The sequence below is a fragment of the Triplophysa rosa genome, linkage group LG9 (genome assembly GCF_024868665.1).
Source record: "Triplophysa rosa linkage group LG9, Trosa_1v2, whole genome shotgun sequence".
NCBI lineage: Eukaryota > Metazoa > Chordata > Actinopteri > Cypriniformes > Nemacheilidae > Triplophysa > Triplophysa rosa.
The window spans coordinates 2,515,101-2,542,882 of record NC_079898.1 but is presented as its reverse complement, the minus strand read 5'-3'; the positions used below and the strand labels follow the sequence as shown (position 1 = coordinate 2,542,882).

Below are 27,782 nucleotides of genomic sequence, written 5' to 3'. Positions count from 1 at the left end.
CTCTCGCTCAGTGAGCGTGTGCGCACTCAAAATGCGTTCCGTGCGTCCACGAATCCTTTGGTACTCTTGCTCTCGAGAGGTCCTCCTGTGTGTTCCAGGCATTATAGGCTGTCAAAAGTAGTCAACCAATCAGGGATAGGCTTCCACGGCGGGCCAATGAAAACGCGACCTCTTACATGGCATCTTATTGGTTGAAAGTGACTCGACGTTTTCAACGAAGCAAGATGGATCCACCACGTTCTCAGGTAACAATATTAATATATTTGATGCAACATTATTAGTCAAATGTGTATTAGAAATGAACGGGGCATTAGGATGCTTTGTAGGCTACATATAAACATCAGTTTAACTACCATGTTATTCAGACAAAACAGGCCAACACCCTCAAGTTCATGTGGTCCTCATGCATGTCCTACACTAAACATAATATTGTCAAAATAGTACTAAATTGATTACCGAACAATTTAGATTGGTGTCTTAAGTTAGCTTTATTCTAAAATAATATTTACTACAAGTAACGGTACATATCAAAACAATAATAGCACTGGAGCATTTGGAAATATCATATAATATTCTATACCTATTTGGTTATGCATTTAATGCGTTTGCAGACAGACACTGTAAGTGTTCTGCATTCAGTGTTCCAGAAGTTCAGGGCATAAAACTGAACTTCTATGCAATATACCAAACGCTCCCTTACCGTTCATTTATAATATACATTTGATTAATAATGTTGCATCAAATATATTAAAATTGTTACCTGAGAACGTGGTGGATCCAGAGGCGTATTAAGACCTCATGGTGCCCCCCATCCACCCACCTACCCACACGCAAGAATCCACTCATTAAAAGGTTTATATATTAAAAGATTTTATAAGAATGAAACTCAGCAATTTACAATGTACTATTTTACAAGAATTACACATTAACATGACACTTTTGTAGAAAAGAACACGAAAAACAACTCTTTTCATCAAGCATTTTTAACAATTAGGCCTACTGTAGTTAAGAGGTCGCGTTTTCATTGGCCCGACGTGGAAGCCTATCCCTGATTGGTTGACTACTTTTGACAGCCTATAATGCCTGGAACACACAGGAGGACCTCTCGAGAGCAAGAGTACCAAAGGATTCGTGGACGCACGGCACGCATTTTGAGTGCGCACACGCTCACTGAGCGAGAGGAGAGAAAATTCATAAGAGAGCAGCGTATAATTGAAAGCGCGCGTCCAGTTTTGTGCACGAGCAAAGGAAATCGGCGTGCGAGCGGAGAGATTCGCGCGCTCGTATGACAAGAATGCGCTCTCGCCTTGTAATAATGCGCTCGCGACATTTGTCATTATAATAACGCCATACTCAGTGTGCTGATAACGAAACAGCGCGTCTACTGTGGCGTAATACCGCAACTGCAGTTACAAATGACAGTTAAATGCATGCAGCGTTTCTTGTGAAGACTCACAACATAATTTTGGCGAGAGCCTGAGGCCGCACGACATTTGACGGAGACGGCCGCCTCCAATTTCTCTATGCAGGAAAAACCTATAGTGTATATAGAGTATAGCCTACCGTTGCCCTAAAATACCTAATAATAGCTACACTGTGTTACATTACCATTTCAATTTAAAGATGTATTTTTTATACTGTTTCATCTGTACACACCCACAAACACACTAATATACAGTACATATACATACATGCATGCAGATGGTAACAGTAGTAGAGTGAGACAATTATGAAAACTATCCCCTCACCCATTTCAAACCTGTATGACTTTATTTCTTCTGCAAAACACAAAAGAGATTTTGAAGAATGTTGGTAAGAGAAAACCGTTTGTCCTTTGCATTGGTTTTGTGTTCATACAATAGAAGTCAATGGGGACCAAGTAAATAATAATAAATAACAGCATAAACCAGCCTAAGCTGCTTGGTCTTGACCGCATTAACTTTTTTTTCAGAAAACAACACTTAATATCTGAAGCCATTTTGCTTAAAAGAATAACAAAAACAGTTAAGAACTCTTTCAACTGTGAACTTGTGACACAGTTTGTTGCCTCGTGATGATGACATAAAACGATCCTCAACTGTTTCTTATAAAATACACATTTATCAATAGTCTGAGGTGGCATGTGACTAACAATACAATCATCATACAACAAAAAACAGCATAAAACATCCATTGTCATTTTGATTTATTATGAATGTTGAACAAAAGACACTGGAACATAATTATTTTCATGTAACTGCAAAATACAATTATGTAAATTTGCAACAATTGGGTCTATTATATCCACCCACCCATACATACATACATACAAACAAACAAATAAGGAGACGCCACACTGTACAGCATAATATTTGTATGATATCTACTTGACCACTTTACGCAGCTCAGCCAAAACAAAGATGGCAAAGGTGAGCAGCGCCACAGATCCCGACTGGTGTGTGGCTGCCAACGAGGTGGGCACATAAAACAGCAGTGTACTGATGCCAAGAACCACCTGACAACACAAACATTTCATCAACACCACAGCTGTGAAAATCTATATTACATGTCACTTACTTATCGCAAACATATATTTTTTGGAGGGGTAGTAGTTATTCAACATTTTTTGGAATGATATACAGTAAATAATTTGCTCAGTTCATGTAAAAATCACATTACCGATGTGTTATAGACGTGATGCTATATCTAATTTTGGCACATGTGTTTGTTATGGTTTTCGGTTTGAATTTTGCTAAGTTTAAAGTATTAAAAAACCAGTCATGGAATTTTGCAACATCAAGTGGCGAGGTTGCGAACTGCCACCAACGACTTGCTCCCCCCACCATTTCAAAATCACTACGGTGGCTGACACAGGACTAAGATGTCGTCATGTTTTTGTTTCTTTGCCAAAGGAGATAACGCATTTAGGAAACGTGTTCTGTATAGCAGTTTGTCCTTTTAGGGCTACCGTAGAAACAACATGGCGACATGTCAACAACATTCTATGCAAGCAGACCCGCTCTGTCAGTAGACAGAAATAGCTCATTCTAAGGTTAAACATAACGCTTCATAACGTAAGGTCTTTATACACCTCTGAACACATAGTTATGTATGTTATATTGCATTTCTGTCAATAGACCCTCCTAAAAATACCACACTGTTCCTTTAAAGGGACAGTTCACCCAAAAATGATGGATTGGAATTGGATGGCCTGAGGGTGAGTGAATTTATACCTGCAAAATTACCAGCACATCTATGTGAACTTTCTGTTTAATGATGGATGGATGTGCTTTTTGGCGTAGTCAAGCGATGGCATGCTTTATATCTGTGTTTATGTTCAGCTGGAGAAAACAAGTCATGTAAATCTGGGATGACGTGAGGTAGAGTAAACTCACTTCATTTTTGGGTGAAATATCCCTTTTAAAAAAACAACAACATGGGCTTTAAATAAAGATAATGATTCATTATTACGGCATTAATGGCAGCACATTATTGAATTGATTTTGAGCTCTTCACCTGTGTGTAAGCCATAGCTGTGAGACAGCCGATGGCAATCCTCGTCCTTCTGGGTAAAAACATTCGTCTGGAGAAGAGATAGAGTCCTGTGATGGCCGTCAGCGTGCTGATGCCCTGCGCAAACACAATAAAACACAATCAGACCTTTCGATCTCGCTCTCTTTCTCAAAAAAACATACAGAAGAAAGAAAGGTGTTCTCTATAAATGCAAATACTGGTTTTAGATTCTCTTTTCTGAATGCGCCGTATGCTGTTTTCATGATATAGTTTCTCTCTGTTTGATTTTGATTACATGATCCAACATTCAAGTTGTTACAGTCAGTTCCGTCGACTCAGACAGAGATACTGTACAACAGATCAGGTGGTTTATGGCCATTGCCAGAACATACTGTACCGAATAAAGGGGCATTTGGTTTTCATGGGGAACACTTTTTTATGAAATGAGAAACAGACCCCCCAAATAAACAACCCAATGTTGAAGTAGAATTAAAACAGAACACAGAACACAAGAACTATTCTATTCCTATTCTCATTTTAATTTTAAAGATGCCATGAATCAAAACCACAATTTTAACCCAAGCTTTTGTTATACAGTATAAGAGGGAATCGTATTCAAGCGAACATCATGTAAGTGTCAGAACTGAAAATGCCGTTGTTGCTGAGATTACAGCTGTTATTGACCCAGCGAACGGCAGGTTCTGGAATGCACCTATAGGTTGAACACCGCCTCCACAGAAAGAATATCAGCGACTACTTCTCTAGCCCCGCCCAGATAGAGCTAGCAAGCAATAAACAAATATGCAATTAAAGATAGCTAAATATTGTGCCATCCCTGGTTGTGGAAGAATACAGTCGCTGCATAACCTTCCTTCAGATTCCAATATTAGGAATGCGGGGTTAAAGTTTATTTTTAAAGACGTTCCAGCTCATGTGGGAAAAACATGGAGCGTTTGATCGTTTCATGTCTCCGAGGATTCCTTCGTGAACAAGGCACAGGTCGACGCTGGATTTGCGGAGAGACTAAAATTAAAAAGCAGTGCTGTCTGTGCCGTCAATATTGGATCCGATAGGAATGGCGCAGCAATCTTACGTGAGTAAAACATTTTTGTACTATGCGTCACGATTGCTTTGTTAGAGATCGCTTGATAAAACCACGGGATTAAGTTAGTATTACATGTGGACCTGTAATGTTAGTCATTTGTAATAATTGCAGAGGTTGTCTGTGATCTTAATCCCTTGCGAATCGGAATCTCTGTGATTTGGAGAGCTCATATATCATTTTTCAAGGTTTTATCCACCGTTTGCGAATAATGGAGGCTGTTTTGAAGTGTTTTGGTATTATTTCGGGTGCTGGGTCATATCCATAAATTACCGGGAGTCTCCCATTTGTTATTTCTCATGGAAACTCTCGTTTCATTTGAGACCCGCGATCGCAGAGATCTTTTGTCCGGTTCGCAATCACGGGTCTCAAATGTTGACAGGTACAGTCATATATCATTAAACACCATACAACTATAGGCTATACACACTATACGCAAAGCCTTGCCATCACATCCGGGAAATAAGTCCGTAAATTTGAGTAAAATCATCCCATGCGAATGCGCCACATGAAATACAGATGTGGGGAGGTCATTTATAAATCACACGAGGTTCCCAGATAATACTAATCCTGTGCGAATAGGGCGAATGTGTAACCTAACATTACGTGTCTAACCAAATTCACAGAAGGCTCCAACTAAGTTTACTATGCAAACTGCTATCCAATCATAGCAGTGGGTGTTTACTTCCAAGCCTTCATGGCGGAACGCCCATTCAAAACGATCATTTGTCGAGTCAGCCTCAAAACCCGGGTAGAAAATAGCCTATTACTTATTGATTTTGATGTTTTTGAATGTAAAAACCACGCGAACGTCATAAGTAGACCACATACAACAGTATAAAACAATAAACAATATTAATAAACATTAATATTGAATGGTAGACTTGCATTGGCTGTTGTGTACTGGTACTATCAGCCTACTGGTGATAAAAAATGACTGAGCAACTTCAGACACAGCAAGCTCAAATAGCCAAACCTCCACCCAAACACACAGCAAAAGTTCATTACTGCAACAGATAACACTGCTGGGAGCATGTTTTTGTTTTCGCTAAACCAATGCTATCTAGCTAGCATTTCAGTGTTTCTTAACATCCTAAAAACGATTCAAACTCTTAAGGCACATTTACTGACAAGAATGATCAAGGCACATTTACTGACAAGAATAATGATAACTAATGAAATTATTCTTGAAATGAACGTAGCTGAAAAGAAACTTATTTAGCTGTTGTAAATAAATTATGTTACAACAATACAACATATGTTTGACTGTATACGATGATCTTAACCGTTTTGCTTGATGCATAACCTGCTGGTGTACTCCACATCTTAACTTAAAAACCATATTTTTATTATAACTCAAGCATCGTTGAATTTGCACTTCTCTGGCATTGAGCGAGTTAAATAACTCCACGCCTCTGACTGATTTACGCAGTACTGCACATGATCACGATTTATCCGCTCAGAGCCTCTTTTTTTAAGTTCTTCCAGCTTTCCCCAAAAAAAAAAAAATTTTTTTGTTCTGGCTTCGGCAACACTAACCAATATTTTTAACAGCGCTGCAACTAACAAAATCTAGTTTGTTTAATTTAAGCACTTTCAAGTACCTATGTCTGTTTTCAAATACTTTCCAGTCCTTGAATTCATATGTCAGAAATTCAAATACTTTCAAGCACTTTCAAGAAGAGTAGGAAACAAGCTTCCTATAAGAAGGCATTGCTTAACATGTAATTAAACAAACGCATTGTGTTTATGGGCTCATTTGCTTACATGTATATGCCTTCTTTATTATTAAATGTTTATCTTAATAATATGATATTTTACCATCGTTGTCTTAATAAATCCATATACTGCAGGTACTGATAAGCCTCAGTGCTTTTTTAATTGTGCATTGAAGACCTGCAAACTCCAAGCAATGACACAAAATAAATGAACATGTCTTCATGTGATTTGTCAGACCTCTTCTTTATATCATCCTCCCACCACGGGTGTGCATAAATATTAACCATTACGATTTTTTAATAATGTGCTTCCACAACATTGTTTTAATGAAACTGCGTTTTCAAATAAGGTGGATAGTACATTCAGTTCATTTGAAAAGAAATAAAGCTAAATCATGTGTTAGAGTTGGATTTTGAAACCCATTGTTTTCTCGCAGCGCGAATGAAAGCGTGCAGTGTGGGGGCTTCATAAGGAACTATTGTTGTTATTCCAGCGCGTCATCATGTCAAAACTGACACATTTCAGTGTCCGTGTGCATCTCTTACCAGACAACGGTGGTCAAACTGTACAGTTGTAGGATTTTCAAACACATTCTTAATGGTTGGGGAAAACGCCAGAAGATCATCAGGGATCCAACGCTCACCCATTTTTGGAAAGGAGTTATACACCAACCCTGCATCCAGTCCAGCCACGAACGCACCTACAAAAGACATTTTTTTCTGTGATTAGTCACGATTAATCGCACATTAAATTCTTATAATTTCACATTTAATTTCCAAATTAATGTATAAACAACAGATTTATTTAACAACATCATTAAAAAAAAAAAAAACTTATATTGAAAGCCAACATTCTGATATAAGTACTGCAACTAATGTCTCTATTAAATGGATTATTTTTTATTTATTTTAACATTAATTATAGCAATTCAACAGTATAATTGAGAGCTTTCATGTCTAACAGGCAGTGTTGGGTAAGTTACTCTGAAAAAGTAATTAATTACTAGTTACTAATTACACATTCAATAATGTAATTAGATTACTGTACAAGTTACTCTCTTCAAAAAGTATTTAATTACTTATTACTTTCTATATCCTACATCAACCTTGATTAGTTAAGAGATTCAAAGATAGACATGAAACGGCTCTTTTACTTAATTCAAATAAATAATATAAAACTACATAAAGTATTATTATTAATTACAAATGTGAGAATTATACATTAAAGCACGGATATTAAAGTTAGACTTTGAATTTTGATGTAAATTATTCTTCTGCACACACACATATTACACAAAGTATTTAGTTTAATTACACCACAAGTAACTGTAATTAAATTACAGAAAAAATAAGAGTAATCCCTTACTTTACTTTTTCAAGGGGAAAGTAATTAAATTACAGTAACTAATTACTTAGTAACTAGTTACACCCAACACTGCAAACAGGTAGGAAATTTACAGAAATTGAATGAAGTTCTCAAAAACTTAATGCTAAATTCTAAATTAAATACAGAAGAATTCTGATTAAAGCTAAATTAAACGCATTGAATTTCTCTTTTCTTTTGTTGTTTGACTAACATTAGTGACAGGAGTCACAGCAGCAGGTTTAAGAATGCGGCCCCTTTAAGAGCTGTCTCTCTACGCAGATCTGACGCCTCTCCCATTTTCAAAACTCTTTGCATTCATTTAAGATTTGATTTAACACGTTGAAATCTGTGTTTAAGAAAATGCTAGACAAAAGGGCATTTATGCATAATCTTGTGTGATTTTCGTACACCCCGAAAGAGAACTTAATACTGATGCTGTGCTGTCTGACAGAGATTCACTGACGCAGCCTTTAGCCTGTGACTGTATAACTTACACCAGACTGCTAGAAGCTGTCTATCTACACTGAACTGTTTCAAATCACGCTTAAGTGCTTTAAAAGCCATGAATAAGAGTGTGTCTTATATTATGTAACACTAGACAAAGGATGACAAAACAAACGGATGCTGCGTTAATTGCACTAAATATTTTAAAAAAATGTATCGCATGCGTTAACACGTTAAAGCTGACAGCCCTACTTTTAACTATATATTACAGCTCCAAAATGTTTGTTAATATTGGTCATGAACTAGTTGCTTAAACACGGGAAACCACTGGATTATACACTGTAAAAAATATTCTTGCCCTCAGTTAATATTACCCACCCACAGTTTCCTAATCAAGTAAACTTTGCCTCCTTTGAAAATATAATTATGGTAGAGGAAATGAATTTCATGACGATGTCGTAATTCTAGATAAAGAACCACGTCAAGAAAAACTGTCATTGTGGATAAGCACGCGTATGTGATTCATTCCAATGTAGGACATGTAACCAAACAATTTTTTTTCACTCTTACATATTCTGCATATTGAGGTTTTTGTTCATTGCAAGAAGTAATACATTTATTATGTTTGTTATAGGGCTGTCAACGTTAATGCGTTAACTCATGAGATTAATTTTTTCAGATTAACGCATTAAAAACATTTAACGGCATTAATACAACATCCGTTTTTTTGTCTAGCGTTACATTATAAAATCACACTCTTATTCATATAAAGGCCTTTAAACTATTTAGGCGGGATTTGAAATGGTTGTATTGACACGTCCAGTATAGATTGACAGCTTCTGGCTGTGGATCACCGCTCAACGCAACACGACAGCGGTCCCGTCAGGTGTATACATGGGCTAAAGGCTGCGTCAGAATCTGTCAGACAGCGCACCAGTATTAACTTTCCCTTCATGCTTGAATGAAAAAAAAAACGAGTCTTCAACGAGTTAAATAGAGTTAAATAAAGTCTTAAATGAACGAAAGAGTAGTGAAAATAGGAAGCGCATTAGACCTGCTTAGAGCGGCATCTCTTAAAGGGGCCTCGTTCTTAAATGTGCTGCTGTGACTACTGTCACTAATGTTAATCAAAGAAACAAAAGAAAAGAAGAAATCAATGTGATTTTGTAGCTTTAGTGAGAATTCTTCTGTATTTCATGTATTTAGCAGTAAAGACTGTAAAGTGTTTGAGAATTGTATTTATATTTCCTACCTGTTTGATTAGTAGAAAAAATAATATGTTTAATAAAGACATCAGTTGCCAATCCAACAATATTAGTGTTGGCTTGTTAGCTTTCATTCATAAAATGATGCCGTTAAAGAAATGTGTTGTTTCTACATTCATTTGGAGATAAAATATGAAATTATTAGAATGTAAACATATATTTAAAAACATAAAAGCTGTGTGTGATTAGTTAGTTAATTTTTATAATCGATTGACAGCACTAAAATAAACATGTTAAACAAAATAAATAGTGTATATTTAATTTCACTATATGTGTGCGATTAATCGCAGTTAATCGCACGAAAAGGGTGCGATTAATCGCAAGCAAACTTTTTTGTCTATTGACAGCCCTAGTTTGTTAGCTATTAAATCCACAATCATTGTAACAAGATAAGCATCCTCTAGCCTTATTGTAAGTCATTTTTAATGACAGTTTGGGAAAGTAAAAGTAATTGTTGTAGACGCTTTTCCAGTGAAGACCAAGAGACTTGGATTTCCTTGAGCAGTAGTCTTTATTGTAGATGAGGGTTCAAGTCAGAGTGTACTGCATGAGCGGTGCAGTCATCAAGTACAAAACAATGCGCTCTTGTGACGACAAAGCATGAAAGAGAGGTTGCAACTATCTATGACAAATCTATGACATCAGTAGCACTGTTAGCAAATGCATCTTGAATGAACAATACTTCTTAATCTTATTGTTAATAAAAAAAAATCAATGTAAAATGTATTGCTCATTGTTAGTACATGTTAGAAAATGCATTCAATAAATGTGAATGATGGAGACTCATAAAGTGTTAAAAATGGCAACTTTTAATCCATTTTTGTTTAAACGGTGGTGTATATTTAACGCTTAACAGTTCTGTCTAATGCTTTCTTTTCATGCTTTATTAGTTGTTTACACTGTTGAAGTTTATCATGCTATGTTAAAAACATCAAAAGTGTTCAAAGTGTTGAAAACAAGTTGGACGTATAATGTAGTATTTCTGTGCCAAATACACTCCCTCAACAATGTAAGTTTCGGAAAGTTCTTTTTAAACATGGATCTTCGTTGCGTAAGGAAGTCGTCTTATTTCTTTTATGGGCATTTCTCCCAGACAGCGCACATGAACACATAGATCAGAACGAGAGCAAGAGAAAAAGCACTCCCATTAATGTGCCTTGTTCGGGTTACGGAAGTACATTTTGGTGAGGAATGTTTTATTAAGAAGGCGATGCTGGATATGAACCGCACGCGGTTAGTGAAACTGACTCAAGCAGGCAGCTAAAATATACCTACAGTATTTTTGTAAATATAAAATATAATGGTGACATTCGACTCCAAACTATTGTTGGGTGGAAACGATCACATCACCCTGTCAATCACAAAGAGATACGTCATCAACTAGGATTTATCGTTTATATCGCGGGAAGACTAATTCCTATTGTGGGGAGAATTTCTATGAATAGCCGCAATACGATATAATATCGCCCATCCCTACTGCACGCCTCCAGGAGCTCAACTGCTTTAGGAAATAATCTTCCAGCTGTATCTGAGCAATTCCATGAAAATGTCAACCTTACCATGAAAAAATAAAGTTTCTACTAAAAGAACAAAATCAATTTTAATTAGTCCATTTAGGCCTGCTTTATATTGTATTAATGTACTTCAATAAAAATTTTAAGAAAATTGCCTTGATTTCCCACCCACATCAGGTATACAACAATGCCAAAATTACATTTTCCACCAACCATTTTTCATGCTTTCTGAAGAGGGATCAAAGGCTCCCTTTTTTTGTACTTTATGTTTAAAAAAGGCATTTTGCAGAAAGATGAAGGCATGTCTGAAAAATTAATACACTCACTCTGTCTTACTATTGCTGCCTTGTGAATTTATAATGGCTATAATTAGGATGTCACAACGCCTCACTGCTGTGTCACGTCCATAACGTTTTAAAGTTTAAGTTTATGTCATATAATAATTACAAATACAAATAACTTGAAACTTAATATACAAAGCCAAATATGTATGTTGATGATTTTAAACAACAATTCATCTCACTTATTTGCTCTGAACAACCATAATAATTCGTTACGGGCGTGACAGTTTTAAGCACGTAATATTGAATCATGTACCACAGACGCAGATGACATGTTGTGATCTGTTTTAAATATCATAATATTTGTATAAATTATTTTGTCCTATAACATTTTATAAATTACTAACACTATTAATTAATAACAAATTATGAGAACGTCGATATCATAAGGATATACAGATCGCCACACTGTTATTGTGCTTGCAGCATTCGAATAGCGTTCATCTGATTGTTTACGTCCTACCTTAAAAGGCAAGCCTCTCTAGTTGATGCATTTACCCTCGCTTTCGTTCCCGTGCGCGCCCCCTGTCGTTAAGAGCAGCAATTTCTGAGGTGATACAAGATCTCCAGCTTTTGGATAGAATCTACTTTTTATTCACACTAATTTGTAAGTAAATTTAATCACGCTTGTAAACTGTGTTCGAGAAAATTGGATCAATCCATCAACTGGATCAATTGGATCTTAATACTTCGGTATTTGGCAAAATAAAATAATATTGAGCTCATTTTGATGTCCTGAGAGACAATCTCGCATCTCAGACTCATTTGCATGTGGGAAGACCTGCTCAGTCACTGAACGCGATATCCGCGCTCCAAACGCGCCACATGCGCAACTTTAAAAGTACACAGAAAGCGAGCATATCCGCGCTCCAAATGCGCCACATGCGCATCTTTAAAAGTACACAGAAAGCGAGCATATTCGCGCTCTAAACGCGCATCTTTAAAAGTACACAGAAAGCGTGCATATTCGCGCTCTAAATGCGCCGCATGCGCATCTTTAAAAGTACACAGAAAGCGAGCATATTCGCGCTCTAAACGCGCCCCATGCGCATCTTTAAAAAGGCGAGCATATTCGCGCACCTCTATAGCAGATCCTTGAAAGTACAATGAACGCGAGATTATCCGCGCAAACGCCACCACTCCATCACGGTCTCCTTGAACGCAGACGCTGGTTACACATTAATAGTATGTGAAACCATATACAGTAATTTGCAGTGTGGCTGTTTTGTATGAAGTTGATGAATTTTGCAGCCGAATCTACTGATATGTCGGAGGACAATATCCGATATCCATTTGAAGTCTCTGATTGTGGTTGTAAAGCATTTGTTCATGATTTTCCATAGTCGGGTAAGTGCCGGTTTCAGAGCTGTCACGGCCGTAACGGAGATATGTCACGGGCGTAACATTGTTTTTTCCTTATGAATGCAAACACATTTATTAAAACAAAATCAATATTTCATGTTATATAAAGAGCCATCCCTTCTCCATTTGTTGCGTGTTATTGCTTTTGGTTTGTGCATTTTAATTCACAGAATTTCAACAAAGCTTCCTGTCTCCCAAAAACGTGTGTCTTTTTTTGTCACGTCCATAACGCATTATTTTTTCCTATTTTTAAACAGAAAACTCGTGCATATACTGATTTTTTTCTGATGTCTGCACTCTGTTATTAGGGCTGTAGAAAAATATAAACAGATGGTTCAATACATTGGTAACAAATTAAATTTCTGGGAATTTAAACTTCAAGTTTTGACTGCAATTGTCACATCCATAACGCTGGAATTACCCATCTGTCTTTTATAAATACGATCAAACTAAAGACTCTTCAGAGATATGAAGTATGCAGTGCAACTCTATAGGTACTCAAGATTAACATGAGATTTGCAGAAACTGCGTGCGTCACCTTCACTTTAACATACATAATCAGAGAGATGGGTCTAACATGTCTATGTATGTCAAGGCTCGTACCTGACAGAGCTGTGAGGAAGACCAGTGCCCCGGTGCCTTTGGCAAACCTTCTGAGCTGAAGCAAACGCCGGCTTTCGGGAAGCTACAGAAGACAAAAGAGGTTCAGTGTGATGTGTGAGGACATCATAAACCATTTCTCCACACACATACACAAGCATACCTTGTTTGCAGGCAGTAAGAGCGTGAGTCCTGTCCAGAGACTGGCAGAGTAGAGTAGAAGAGCGGAACCCAGATGAGCTGACAATCTGTACTGACTGACACGGGGAATGTCGGATGACTCTTGCTTCTCCTCCAGACCGCTCTTCACCATATACCAGCCCAGAAGACCCTGAACATTAACTCATTTTAGTTGACACGTTTATTTAGCTCAAACACATGAAACATTCAGTGTGAAAAATGGCCATTACATTAAATGACTACTAAAAACAGATGCAGAGGAGATACAGAGTAGCAGACTTTAAATGACCAAATATGGTAAGAAGCGTTACATTTCCGTCACACACTTGCAGTATTCGACCAATCACTATGCACTGGTTAACTGGCCAATCATAGCACACCTCGCTTTTCAGAGCAATGAGCTTTGTAAAAAATCTGCGCGTTTCAGAGAGGCGGGGCAAAGAGGAGATACAAACATGCACGGTATGTGGAAAACACAGCGTTTTTGAACCTTAAATCGTGTATACACATTGCATTACATATAAAACAAACAATAATATTCATTTTAGCCATGTCATATGACCCCTTTAAATAAAAATTCTATCAAAATATTTAATCAGCAGTGTCTCACTATCAAATCCACTACGGGACCATGCATAGCCTACTGTATGCACTCTTTACTGTGGTGTGATTGAAGTAATATTACAGGCAGAATCATTTTAAATCATGTTTTGTCTTTTATACAAACATTTGATTAAATATTTCACTCTTATTCATTGAGTTAAGCACTCAAGTTACATCTAAAAATTAAACAAAAAGAATAGATACATTTGTGGTTATATCAGGGAGGAGATGGGGTGGAGATACACGTATGCAAGACTGGGATTTATAAAGTGAATTATGCGCAGGTTCTGCCGTACGTTTGGTATTATAAATCTGAAAACTTTTGTGCGTATGCAAAATCTTTCTTTTGTGCGTACACACACGCTAAGGATGTTATAAGGATGTAAACTTTCACAAACGAGCCCCTTGGTCTTTTCTGAATGAAGGCTTAATCTCAGGTACTGTCCCTAATGAATTAAAATTGGCTAATGGCTACCTCTCCTCAAGAGGCCTTCACGCGATGCTTCCAGTTTTAACAATTTTTGACCCATTTCCATTTTACCTTTTATTTCTAAAGTGCTAGAGAAAGTTGTGTTTAACCAACTTCAGACCATTCTCAGTGACAACTGTATTTACAGTATGAAAAATCTGTTTTTAAAACTATGCATTATACAGAATTAGCACTGCTACAGGTTCTTAATGATATATTTAGCTACCTACTCTGGTGACTCAGCTAAATCCTTAAATGGTTTCGGTCATATTTGACAAATAGACGTTTTTGTGACTGATTGCGTACTCTATAGCGCACTTATCCTGTGGTATGCCTCAGGGGTCTATTCTTGGACCTTTTCTTTTCTCAATGAATATGCTTTCTTTGTACCTGCCATTGAAATGCAGTGACCATACTGTTCTGAAGTCTCTTTTTGTCTGTTCAGAAGATGTTAAAAAACTGTCTTTCCCAAATATTTTCTCAATTTTAAATAAGAAAAGTATTTTTGGTCACAGTGATAATTGTTTTTTGACCAGTGTGTTCAAAATTTGGGTGTCTCCACCCCCACAATCCATCCCATACGTTGAGATCTGGAGATCAGAATCTTCTTCTGGTTCCTAGATCAGGATTAAAAAGCAGAGGGGACAGAGCCTTTGCCGTTACTGACATTAGAACGGTTCCGTCCTTAACTGCTTTTAAAACCTCTTTAACGTCTTATTTCTTTTCATAGAATGAAAAGAGTTCAATAACATTTGAGGCTTGTGGACAGACATTTATGTTATATTGTATTATTTGTTAGATTTATTTTCTTTACTTATTTATTAGGCTACAGGATTCAGGATACAGGATTAGGCTTTGTTTAGCCTGTGATCTGTTTGTAAATTAAACTTGAAACTTGGAAAACTAGGTAATAATACCAAGTAAGAAGGAAGAAATATTTTTTCTCTGCAGTGTACGCAGCTACTTATCTCAAGAGGAAATTATTGGACGTTAAACATTGATTTTAAATATTTTATCATGGTAGCGAACGCAGACCTTCTGCAAGGAAAAATAAAGAGCTCTTTCCACCATTGCTATCAATGCAGCCTTGAATGTTCCCCAACCAACTTGTTTGGAGTTCTCTCATGAGATGTGTGAAAACTTTTTGAATTTCTTTGTTGACAAGGTTGCTGTTATTAGAGCACATATCTCTTCTCCACCTGTTGATTCATCTATCACTACCATGTGCTCTGCTGTTTTTAACCAGTTTGAGCCCGTGTCTCTCTCTTTTTTGCGAGACATTGTAGCAAAAATGAAATCATCTACCTGTTGCTTAGATTAGGGATGCACCGAATGTTCGGCCACCGGAAATGTGAATATGTGAAATGGCAAATAAATTTTACCGAACATGACTCGTGATACGATCAAGCAGCAACCAGCGCAGAGAGAGAGAGAGAGAGAGAGAGAGAGAGAGAGACGCGTGCACTTTATTACTGCCGCAAAAATTTTGTCAGTGCGTGTGTGTGCGTGGAGCATTTTAAAGTGTCAGAGAAAGACACAGCACGGGACTTGCCGCATGGAAGTAAATTTCCGAATGAAAGCGTCTTTACCGGTCGGTAACTTTACATGAACTGCCACCGGCGGTAGCGCACGTCACTGTGACAAATATAAGTGTAATAAATATGACAGTTGCGATAAGGATTGCTATTTGTAGCCTTTCAGTTGTGGATGGTTTTATTGAAAAGATTTTACATTAACAGAAATAATTGGCATACGTTTCCGTTGGTGCGTTCGAGCGTGGGCCTGCACGGCGACTGACTGAAGTTGTCACTGCAACAAGAGCTTTTTTATTTCATATTTAACTTTCTTATATCATTTAAGTTTTCATCATTTACTGATGTTTATTTAAATTTTTCATATGCTGTAGTGTGCCGCTTCACTGATGGATTTGCGCATTAAACATGGATGGATGTTTCATCCTCATTTATTTCAGATATCAGATTTCAATTTCAAGTATTTAACTATTTAACAATTTCAAGTATTTAAATAAGGTCTATATTTCTCTTCCACTCTTCATGTGGTTGCTACACGCAAATATAATAATATCAATATTATTTTTATAATAATATATATTTCCCAACCACCGCACCACCGAGGTTGATTTGTCAACTTATAAAGTAACTAATTACCAGGGAATGTAACCAATGCGTTACCTTTTAAAACATGTTCAAATATGTCAAATAACTTGGATGCCCCCAATATTAAATAAGGTAAACAAAAGAAATGGAATCTAAATTGAATAAATTATCTGTATAAAACATTGTACACTTATCTATACTATTTTAATGTTGCTGTAGGTCAATGTGAGAGACACCTCTTAAATTCAATATTTTATATATCATTAGTAAATATTATCATTACAGCAAAGTCCCTGGTGTAAAAATGTACACCCTGGTGTATATATGAGTCCGTAGTTACGGGTGTACAAATGTACACTGAAACAGAGTCTTTCTGGTGTGAAATGTTAATTTATTCATGCAGTTAATGAATCAATTGAGTTGACTTTACAAGTGATAATTGATCTTTAGTGATGACACCTGCTGTTCATGATCAGAGTCCACTGAAGAAGTGAACAAGAACAGGAAAAAAAAGACTGTAGCCACACTGTACAGTAATGCATACTGGAAGAATGAAAACAATAGTTCAGCGCTTTTGCTATTTATTGCACAGACCACAACTGGTCAACAAATAAGTCTAAAAATGAATGATGCTTCTAAAGACATCAACTTCACAACAGCTAGACATACTGCACACTACTACACAGCAAATGTGCCAGTGTTAAATGAACACTACTGGGTGTCTATATGTGTCCACACTATAGGGTGTTAAAGTAACACTGAAGCAGTGTTGAAGATAATGAAGTGATTAATTAGGTGATGATTGATCATTAATGATGAACACCTGCTGTTAACAAACACAATCACTGAAGAAAACATGAACGACAAGAAGTCACCCTGATAGTGTTTAGTGTTTCCTTCAGTAGTAATATTCTGCTTTATGGATACCTTTATTACAGCGAATGCAAAGTAAAAAGAAGCCAAAAGATGATATTGGTAAACGGTAAAGAGCAGCAACATTATGCTGAAAAGGTTTTACTGAGCTTTAGTTTTTCTTTTGACTCTGTGTAGAAATGTTGAAGGGAACAAAAGTTGAGTGAATGAATCTCAATAATGGTGACAATCAACAGAAAGCTTCATGCAGCAATGCATTCTGGGTAACATCATAGTACAAAACTCCTCTATGACTCCCAGCATGCATTGCAGTTGATCGTTCAGCTAAATAATTCCCTTGCTTGTCACCATCATTGAGGTTTATATGAAGAGTGTTGATGTCACAAGTTGTTGTATCTGTCAGGAACACAATGAAACCCAGCATCAAACCAAAGAAAGGTTCATTTCCTTTGACATCAGGCCCAGGGGAAGAGATTGTGATTGATTTCACAGACATGATCACAAAAGTACATGGTAAACGCTATGTTTTGGTGATTGTTGATTATTTCACTGGTTGGCCTGAAGCGTATCCTGTCGGCCGAGAGGACAGTACGGCCGTGATAAAGTGTCTAATCAACCATTACATTCCACACTATGGGTTCCCACGACGTATCAGATCTGACAATGGTAGCCATTTCAAAAATGAACATTTGAAAATTGTTGAACAGGCTCTAGGCCTCACTCATGCGTACGGTGCAGTTTACCATGCGGCCAGCCAAGGTAAGGTTGAACGCCTTAACCTGACGATTAAACTGAAATTAGCTAAAATCTGTGCACAGACAAAATTGAACTGGATATCAGAAATAACAATTGCTCTCATGTCAATACGTTCTTCTGTTAACAGGATCTCAGGCTTTACACCATTTGAAATGCTTACAGGTCATCAATTACCAGGACCAAATACGGCGTTGAGAGAAGACACCGTGCAACCATTGTCACATACTGTGTATTTTGATAAACTAACAGCTCTGATTCAAACCTTTTCCCATCAGGTAACCCCTGTTCCAGCTGAACCACTCACCCCAGTCACAGCTGACTGGGTAAGGATCAGGACTTTCCGCAGAAAGTGGAATGAACCACGGTGGTCACAACCCCACCGAGTAACAGCTCGCACCTCACAATGTGTGCAACTACAAGGAAAGGGAGATACTTGGTTCCATTTAACATCCTGTGTAGCTTGTGACCCCCCTTCTAGGTCTCTTGCTGACACTGGTTTGGACCTGAGGACTCAGGTCCAAGAGAGGGAGGATACACAGAGTCACGGTAAAACAGACACTGAAATTGCCACTGGACAACACCAACAGCTCCAAATTATACACAAAACAGGCGACATTTTCACAAGCCCACACACAGAACCATTGGCCCATTGTGTAAATGCTGACTGTGCATACGGAGCAGGTATAGCTAAACAGTTCAAACGGCGATATGGTACAGAGAAAGTAATTGACCAAAACAAACAACCAGGTGAATGTGCAGTAACTAAAGAAGAAGATGGCAGAATTATTTTTCACCTAATAACTAAAGAACAATGTACTGATTTACCAACATATGACTGTTTCACAGAAAGCCTAAAACACATGAGAGATTGGTGTGTGGCTAATAGAGTAAAAGTATCTCAGTACCCCGGCTAGGGTGTGGTCTAGATAAACTAGACTTCAAGAAAGTGCAAAAGATTCTGAGTGAAATGTTTACGGACGTGAACATACAAATAACCATTTATTCCTTATAACCAAGTTTTATTATTGTGTGATTTTGAGTGTTTTTCAATATTTTTCATTTTTTCAGGTTTAAAAAGTGTATTTTTAAGAATGTTTTCTTACAAGTTTTAGGGTATTAAGTTTTTAAGAAGTGTTGATTTTGTAAAGATAACAAGGCATTACTAGAGAGGGTGAATACAGCAGCAACAAGATAAATATATTGAAAAGAAAGAATCTCCACCCCCATACAGTATGCCTTTGTTATCAAGTGATCTAGCAGAAGATGAAGGAGAAGATGATGTGTGACCTCTTACGAGGTCAAGAGAGGGAATTGTGGGAATATTTTTTCAGTTAAAAGTATGATTTAATTATCAATATAATCAATAAGTGTTTTCTTTCATTAAATCATTAAGCTGTGTGCTTTTATCATGTGCTTGCTATTTTACTCAGTGAAAAGTTACTGTGGCAAGCGGAGTGAGACAGGATAAGTGGGGGTTGGAACCATAAATTCTAACTAAGTCAAACACACACACACACACAAAGAGTCACACTAGAAAAGAAATGTTATGAATCAATCCACTGCATATGTTTTAAGTATAATCATGAGTTGTGATGTGTTTTAATGAATCATAGGATTAAGAAACAACGCTACATAATTAAAAGCATTAGATGATTGAGTGTTTTCTTTTTACTAAAAGAATGTTAAGAATGTTGGTATGTTGTCCGGCCACAAGAAACTGTCTCTAGGGAACACTCCCCAAAAGAAACTGTCTCTAGAGAACATTCCTCAAAACTAGCGACTGACCACAGGATGTAAAACATGTGTTGTGAGAAGATGTTGTTTTGCAGGAACTAAGAAAAAAGGACGGAGTCAGATAAACTGGTTCACGGTGATTGGTTGCCAAGGAGCAATACTCCAAGAGAAAAAGGAGGAGTCAGAAGATGAGAACGACGTCAAATACTGAATAAATATGTGTGTTTTTGAATAATCTTGGGTTGTTGGCTTGTGGTGGAGTGAGGAGAGCGATCTGACAACCCAAAGCTTTGTTACTTTTTACATCTGATAAATAAACTTCTATATACGTTTTGGAGAAACGTCTCTTTCAAATTTTTGAACATGCAGGACTGCCTTTAAAGTCCAAACATAAGTAAACCACCACGAAAAAGCTGTTGTAAAAGAATACATCAATAGTCCAAGGCTAAGACCTTAACTAAAGGAAACACTGTTCACCATAATGGTGACCCCAAAATCAACCTGTTCATGTTGATGTGTTCTTCAGTGATTGTGTTTGTTAACAGCAGGTGTTCATCATTAATGATCAATCATCATCAATATCTTCAATCACTGCTTTCAGTGTTACTTTAACACCCTATAGTGTGGACACATATAGACNATCTAGATGTATCTTAGTGACAGCGTTAATTTTTGGGCATGTAATTGTTTCTCCAGACTGATTTAAGTGATCTTTCTCCTACAGCAGCAATATTTATGTGTTATATAAAGCATTTTACATTTACAGTCATTAAAATGTCCTATATAGATTTGTGACAGATTATACACCATACGACTTGTAGCTTGTGGGAATATTTTTCAGATAAAAGTATGATTTAATTATCAATATAATCAATAAGTGTTTTCTTTCATTAAATCATTAAGCTGTGTGCTTTTATCATGTGCTTGCTATTTTACTCAGTGAAAAGTTACTGTGGCAAGCGGAGTGAGACAGGATAAGTGGGGGTTGGAACCATAAATTGTTAACTAAGTCCACACACACACACACAAAAGAGTCACACAGAAAAGAAATGTTATGAATCAATCCACTGCATATGTTTTAAGTATAATCATGAGTTGTGATGTGTTTTAATGAATCATAGGATTAAGAAACAACGCTACATAATTAAAAGCATTAGATGATTGAGTGTTTTCTTTTTACTAAAAGAATGTTAAGAATGTTGGTATGTTGTCCGGCCACAAGAAACTGTCTCTAGGGAACACTCCCCAAAAGAAACTGTCTCTAGAGAACATTCCTCAAAACTAGCGACTGACCACAGGATGTAAAACATGTGTTGTGAGAAGATGTTGTTTTGCAGGAACTAAGAAAAAAGGACGGAGTCAGATAAACTGGTTCACGGTGATTGGTTGCAAGGAGCAATACTCCAAAGAGAAAAGGAGGAGTCAGAAGATGAGAACGACGTCAAATACTGAATAAATATGTGTGTTTTTGAATAATTGGGTTGTTGGCTTGTGGTGGAGTGAGGAGAGCGTCTGACAACCCAAAGCTTTGTTATCCTTTTTACATCTGATAATAAACTTCTATCGATATTGGAGAAAGTCTCTTTCAAATTTTTGAACATGCAGGACTGCCTTTAAAGTCCAACAATTGGTGACCCCGACGTGATTTAGAGAGATAGTGCTAATTGTGTGCCTTTTGGCGAGAGAGATCAGAACGGACTCAGTCAACACACAGGTCGACCAACATAAAAAGGTAAGCAGAAGCCTGTTTAATCAAAATTCTGCTATTGAACATACCTAAATTGTTGTGTTGAATTTGATGAACATTCTGAGGAAGTTGAAATAAATAGAAAAAAGAAGTTTTTGAAAAATCAGATTTGAAAGAGTAAAATATTAAATCGGGTGGTTAGAGTCCCCCGTAGAGAGGGTAATAAATCCCTTTGAGTCTGGGACTCATAAGTTGCGTTGTGGTAATCGCGTCTGGGACGAAAAAGTCCAGGATAAATTAATATCCTTTGAGTCTGGGACTCATAAACTGCGTTGTGGTATTCGCGTCTGGGACGAAAAATAGGCCAGGGAATTACATCCCTTTGAGTTTGGAACTCATAAACTGCGTTGTGGTATTCGCGTCTGGGACGAAAAAGGCCAGGGTGAAATAACTCCCTTTGAGTCTGGGAACTCATAAAGGAATATTCCAAAATTGTTTGTTATATGTTTGAATGTTTTGAAAAGGCAAATGCAATTGCTGAAGTGAAAATTAATGTGAAAAGTGACTTAACTGTGTGAAAATAGATACTGTATAATTTTTACAAACTGTGAATAGAATTTGTGTATAAAATGGCGGAATTCCAGAAAGAGTGTGATGAATACGGGTGTCCACCAGTAACAGTGCAGTGGCAAAATGTTACAGATATGTTATTGGCACAAGCTGAACCTGAAGATAGAAAGAAAAGACAGAAGGAAATTGATAAGTGTTGGGTAGCATTGTGTGATGATTGTGGATGGGAAAGTGCAGAAAAGGTGATGATTCCTATAGCACCAACAATCAGAGAAATGGAGAAGAAAGCACATAGTAAGTTACGGAGACATATTGAAGAGAAAGATAAGGTTAAGTGGTATAGTGCGGGAAAACACGGTAGTGAAGAAGATAATCTAAAAAAGAAATTAAGGATGTGGACTAGAGTAGCTTTAACAGCCACAGCACTCAGCTCGCAAAAGACTACAGGAAGTGAGAAGAAAGGGGAAGTGAACAGCTCAGCAGCCAGAGAGAGAAAGAAAGAGAATACAGGAAGCGCTCAGACTAACCCATCAGCTCCGCCTCCTGAGAAAACCCGTCCCCATTCATTATACCCAGATTTAAGCCATCCTCCTCCGTATGAGCCAACCCAACAGCAAGTGGTAGTGGAAATAGCTAGTGGAGAAGTAGATGTTGACTTGAGTGATATAACAGAGTCAATGGACAGATTGCATAAGGAAGTAAGGGAATTAAAGCAGGACATGAGAGAAGAGAAGTATGCTACAGAAAAGATAAAAGAAGAATTGCAACAAAGACAGAAAGAAAAAACCCAGCAGTGTTCATTTAACACTGGCCAATTAATTACAAAAGTAAACAGTTTAATAACAAGAAGTGTTCTTAATGTTTTGACCGCTTTCCAGTATGATAGAAGAATGTTCGTTCGTGCATTCATTAGATTGCATTTTAGGAGACAGTTATTGTTTGACAGCGGAGCGCGAGGATAGTACCACTTTCACCACCTATTTAAAAAAAAAGTCTCTGTGCTTTGTGCTTTGTGCTTTGCTTCACATTGCCGTGACATAAAGGCAGAAAATAAACAAACGCCCACACAGGCTGTAGCGTCATATAATTTACTGCACAGCATGGATGAATATGTTTTCAGCAAGTTTCAGTGTGGATAGGAAGCATTTGGAAAACACTTGAAACCGCTAAGGACAAGGTCTCAGCTACTAATTTTGTGGCGGCATGTGACGATGTGCGGTGCTTCATATAATTACTTGCCACCGACGTGGAGCATCTTTCTTCCTGGCAATAAGTTGCACGTTACATACACACTCCTTATGTTTTACCATGACGAGGGAACGGTAGTGCTAATATATGCAGTTTGCGAAAGCAACATTTGAACTTGTTGCTCTTGCCATCGCTCTCTGATTCATTGGTGCACTCTAACAAGCTGATGAGTTGAATCAGTTGCACAGTCTGTTCATTATGGAGACATTTCATACATTCTGAGGAGCTGAATCATGTGTTTCATATATAGAGAGACACATCTAAAACATTCTGGAAGGTGTGCACTGAGGACTGGGGTTGGGAAACACTGCTCTAGAAATATCTGTGCAAATAAAAACTTAATCTACAGCAGTGTTTAAAATCACACGGACATCAAGAATCAGTTCATGAATCTCAACAGTAAATGACAGAAAACATCATGCAGCAATGCTTGCTGGGAATCATGACAATAAAATTACATTATAATGTTCTTTCTGCAACAGCAGCATATTCCACAACCCAGATGGAAGCAGTGAATCAAGCTATTAGATAACGTTTATTTTAACAACCAACACCATTTGAAAAGTCAAGAGCCCAACTCAAGGAAATACTGATCACCATGATGGTGACATACAAATAAATTACTTTCCACAAAACAAATAGTGTGTTAACCCGCCCATGGGCCATGTGCATGTTAAGGATTAAAATAATAAATCATATTTTGTATTTTAAATAGGGGTGACCCCGAATAGTCGAAAATTTGATGCTTCGATAGGAGGAGCCTGATTCGACTATCAATGTCACAGTCGAATCTTCGCAGAGGTGTTATGCAATGGGGATCATGTCATTTTGGTTAGGCAGTGGTGTAAGCACAGTGGTTCCCAACTCCAGTCCTCAGGGCCCCCCTGACAGAATATTTTAGATGTCTCCCTATTGAACACATGAACAAGTTAATGAGATAATGAAGTGATGATTGATCATTAATGATGAACACCTGCTGTTAACAAACACAATCACTGAAGAAAACACGATCAATAAGAAATCACCATAATAGTGTTTAGTGTTTCCTTTAGTTCCTTTAGTTTAGTCTTCACTTATTACAGACACCACTTTCACTTTATTTCTGTCATCTACAAAAGCTCTCATTGACAATTAACAGAGGTTTAAATGTTTTCATCTAAAGTCACCATTATGGTGATCAATGTTTGCTTCAGTTCGGCTCTTGACCCTTGACTTACATAAATGTTTGGTGGCTATTTTTTGATATAGTGTGAAAAGACGACAGTGTGACATCTGGTGAAGTTGATTGGTTTTTGTTGACCTCAGTTGTAACTTCCTCAAGCCTCAAGGTACCAATGTTGTGTGATACTGCATCATGTGTTCCAGCAGTGTTGTGGCAATCAGATAACAGGGGGAACGTATAAACGACTGTCCAAATAAAAATGAATCTATGACACACTGACCACACACACAGACATCAATAATCAACATATCTAAACAATGGAGACAATAAACAAAATGTTCAGATAAACAGGTCAACTCTGTTGCATTGCATTGCAGCATGAAGCATTTCATTTAATTGTCACCTTTATTGAGATTCATACACTGATTCTTGATGTCNGTGTGTGTGTCTCTATGTCTATGTGTGTTAGTACGTGTGCATTTTCAACCTTTTCTTGTTTTTGCAGGTACAACTTTAATTATTTTGCTTATAGTCAATATGTCTCATGTGTGTGTGCGTGCGCATCCGTGTGTGTGTGTGTGTCTCTATGTCTATGTGTGTTAGTACGTGTGCATTTTCAACCTTTTCTTGTTTTTGCAGGTACAACTTTAATTATTTTGCTTATAGTCAATATGTCTCATGTATGTGTGCGTGCGCATCCGTGTGTGTGTGTGTGTCTCTATGTCTATGTGTGTTAGTACGTGTGCATTTTCAACCTTTTCTTGTTTTTGCAGGTACAACTTTAATTATTTTGCTTATAGTCAATATGTCTCATGTACAGCTGCTTTGTAACAATGAAAATTGTAAAAGCGCTTTATAAATAAAGTTGAGTTGAGTTGAGTTTATTCGTATTTTTAGTTTATAGGCCTAATGTGGAATGACAGTTTTTAATGAACTGTTTTGTTGTAGGGGTACAGAGTAACTTACATTCTTTTAGCAGTCAGTTATAGGCCTAATTAATATAGGCTATTCATGAAGGGAGAGGGCTCAATTTTTTGTTTGAATTTACTTTGTTTTGCTCAATTTTATATTAAGTTGTATTGTATTTTATTGAAAAGCAAGACAAATTATAAAAAGCACATTTTGACTATTCAGTTTGTGCAATAGTGAAATGGCTTAATAAATAGAAGAAATGCAAAAAAACATGTTCGGTGATCGGTATTATTCGGCCTTCGGTCCAAGTGTTTCACATCTTGTTCAGCTTCGGCCAAGAATTTTCGTTTTGGTGCATCCCTAGCTTAGATATCATTCCTTCTCGTTTTTTTAAAAAAAATTCGAAACCCTTTGACCAAAAATTCAGGAAATCATAAATAGCAGCCTTGCCTCAGGAGTTGTACCCCTAAATTCTAAACATGCTATAGTGGAACCATTGACTAAGAAGTCAAACTTGGATACCTCGATTCTTGATAATCTCAAAGCTACCAATCCTATCTAAAATGTTAGAGAAGGTTGTTTTTACACAATTGCAATCATTTTTAAGTCAACATGGTTTGCAAGAAGTGTTTCAGTCTGGTTTTAAATCACTCCATAGTACAGAAACTGCCCTATTGAAAGTTTTTAATTATTTTTTATTAGCCACTGACTGATTATGCCATCCTCATGCTCCTGGATCTTACGGCTGCATTTGACACAGGTAGACCATAATATCCTGCTTTCTAGATTAGAGCATTGTGTTGGAGTTAGAGGGACAGCGTTGGAGTGGTTTAGATCTTATTTGTCTGATAAGTTTTTCAGTCCGCCTCGGGGAATTTATGTGCTCCTTCTGTAATTTTAAAACGAACAAACAAATTAATGTAGGTATAAATCAGGCTGACCTCAAACGTTTGCAGATGGTGCAAAATGCTGCTGCTCGCTTGTTAACTAGGACGCGCCAGCATGAATATATTTCTCCAGTATTGGCATCTCTCCATTGGCTTCCCGTTGGTTTTAGAATTGATTTTAAGTTATTGGTTTCAGTTTATAAGTCTTTAAACGGATTTGCACCAAAGTAACTTTCTGATTGAATTATTCTGCATAATCCAGTGAGAGCACTTAGATCTGCTGACCAATTACTCTTGGTTGTACCTCGTACAAGGCTATAAAGCAGGGGTGACCAGGCCTTTGCCTCTATATATCAGGCAGGCCCAATCACTTACTGTTTTTAAATCCAGTCTTAAAACTTACTTTTATACCTCGGCTTTTAACTCCGATAAGAGCTGTTTTTTGTACTTGTTCGAAGTTTATGTCCGTTACTTTCATTGTTTTTTGTATACTTTGTGTTATCCATTTTTATTTTCATCATGCTTGTACAGCACTTTGGAAAACAATTGTTGTTTTATAAAAGTGCTTTATAAATAAAATTTGATTTGATTTGATTGCGCTGAACCACTCGTCCCGATTCAGGAAAGCAGGTAGAGGCATGGTTTCATTTTCCACTGCAGGACAGATAATGGAATTCTTTAGAAGGTAAACGTAAAAGACTTAGATGGAAACGTAACTGTGAACATTCCAGACCGTGCTCAGAACATTTTGGGACATCAGTTTTAGGGAAAGACACAAAGTTCAAACAGGATGAACATGCAATCTGGTTTAATCATTAATCATCAATCATCAAATATAATCTAATTTGAACATCACTTCTATCTTATAGTTACATAAGGTCATGTTTAAATAAGCCATTTCATGTAACCATTTCTAGCACTTTTCTGCAAAATTTTACAACAAAGGCAATAAAGTTCTTGTTTGCACTTTACTAAACATGTTACCTGAAAGAAGACAAAGCCACACAGGCCCAAAACACGAGCCTTCATTGACCGTGTGAAGTATCCTCTTCTCCAGAAATATGCAGTAGGAATGATGTAAACTAATCCCACCAGCCGACCCCACATACGATGTCCCCACTCCATGTAGAAGATAAACTTAAACTCTGTCAAAGTCATGTCATGATTCATGCTGAGAAAAAGAAATTACTTTGTGATATCAATGTCCATGTCCTCAAACACTTTATACAGTACATCCTGTAATTTACTCAACATATACTATATGGACAAAAGAATTGGGACAGGCCCTTCTAATGAACAGGTTTGACTACTTTAGTCATTGTGACGAGGGAGGCGGGACGAGAGCCGCGAGGGAACGACACGATCTCTCACGGAGGAGCT

At 37.2% G+C, this 27,782-nt stretch overlaps 1 protein-coding gene across 2 annotated transcripts; it reads right to left on the bottom strand.

The window, feature by feature from the left end:
• Window positions 1-99: 99 nt before the first annotated feature.
• On the bottom strand, window positions 100-27,684 carry LOC130559576 (cytochrome c oxidase assembly protein COX15 homolog). Of its 2 annotated transcripts, none has more exons than XM_057342737.1 (6): window positions 27,387-27,684; window positions 13,368-13,535; window positions 13,208-13,289; window positions 6,859-7,013; window positions 3,496-3,609; window positions 100-2,494 (listed from the first exon to the last, which is right to left on the bottom strand). In XM_057342737.1, the coding sequence occupies exons 1-6, from the start codon at window positions 27,570-27,572 to the stop codon at window positions 2,363-2,365; spliced, it is 837 nt and encodes a 278-aa protein (XP_057198720.1). In that variant the 5' UTR covers window positions 27,573-27,684; the 3' UTR covers window positions 100-2,362. The 2 variants fall into 2 exon arrangements, with proteins under 2 accessions (XP_057198720.1, XP_057198721.1); XM_057342738.1 differs by having other exon boundaries at window positions 6,957-7,013.
• Between the last annotated feature and the right edge of the window lie 98 nt (window positions 27,685-27,782).

What these genes read in the sequence shown, in the direction of transcription:
- LOC130559576 (XM_057342737.1), bottom strand. Translation starts at nt 27,572, where the DNA reads ATGAATCATGACATGACTTTGACAGAGTTTAAGTTTATCTTCTACATG. An exon ending in TCTTACTGCCTGCAAACAAG is followed by an intron (nt 13,290 to 13,367) that starts GTATGCTTGTGT and finishes TGTCTTCTGTAG; the next exon opens with CTTCCCGAAAGCCGGCGTTT. An exon ending in AGTTTGACCACCGTTGTCTG is followed by an intron (nt 3,610 to 6,858) that starts GTAAGAGATGCA and finishes GTGTTTGCGCAG; the next exon opens with GGCATCAGCACGCTGACGGC.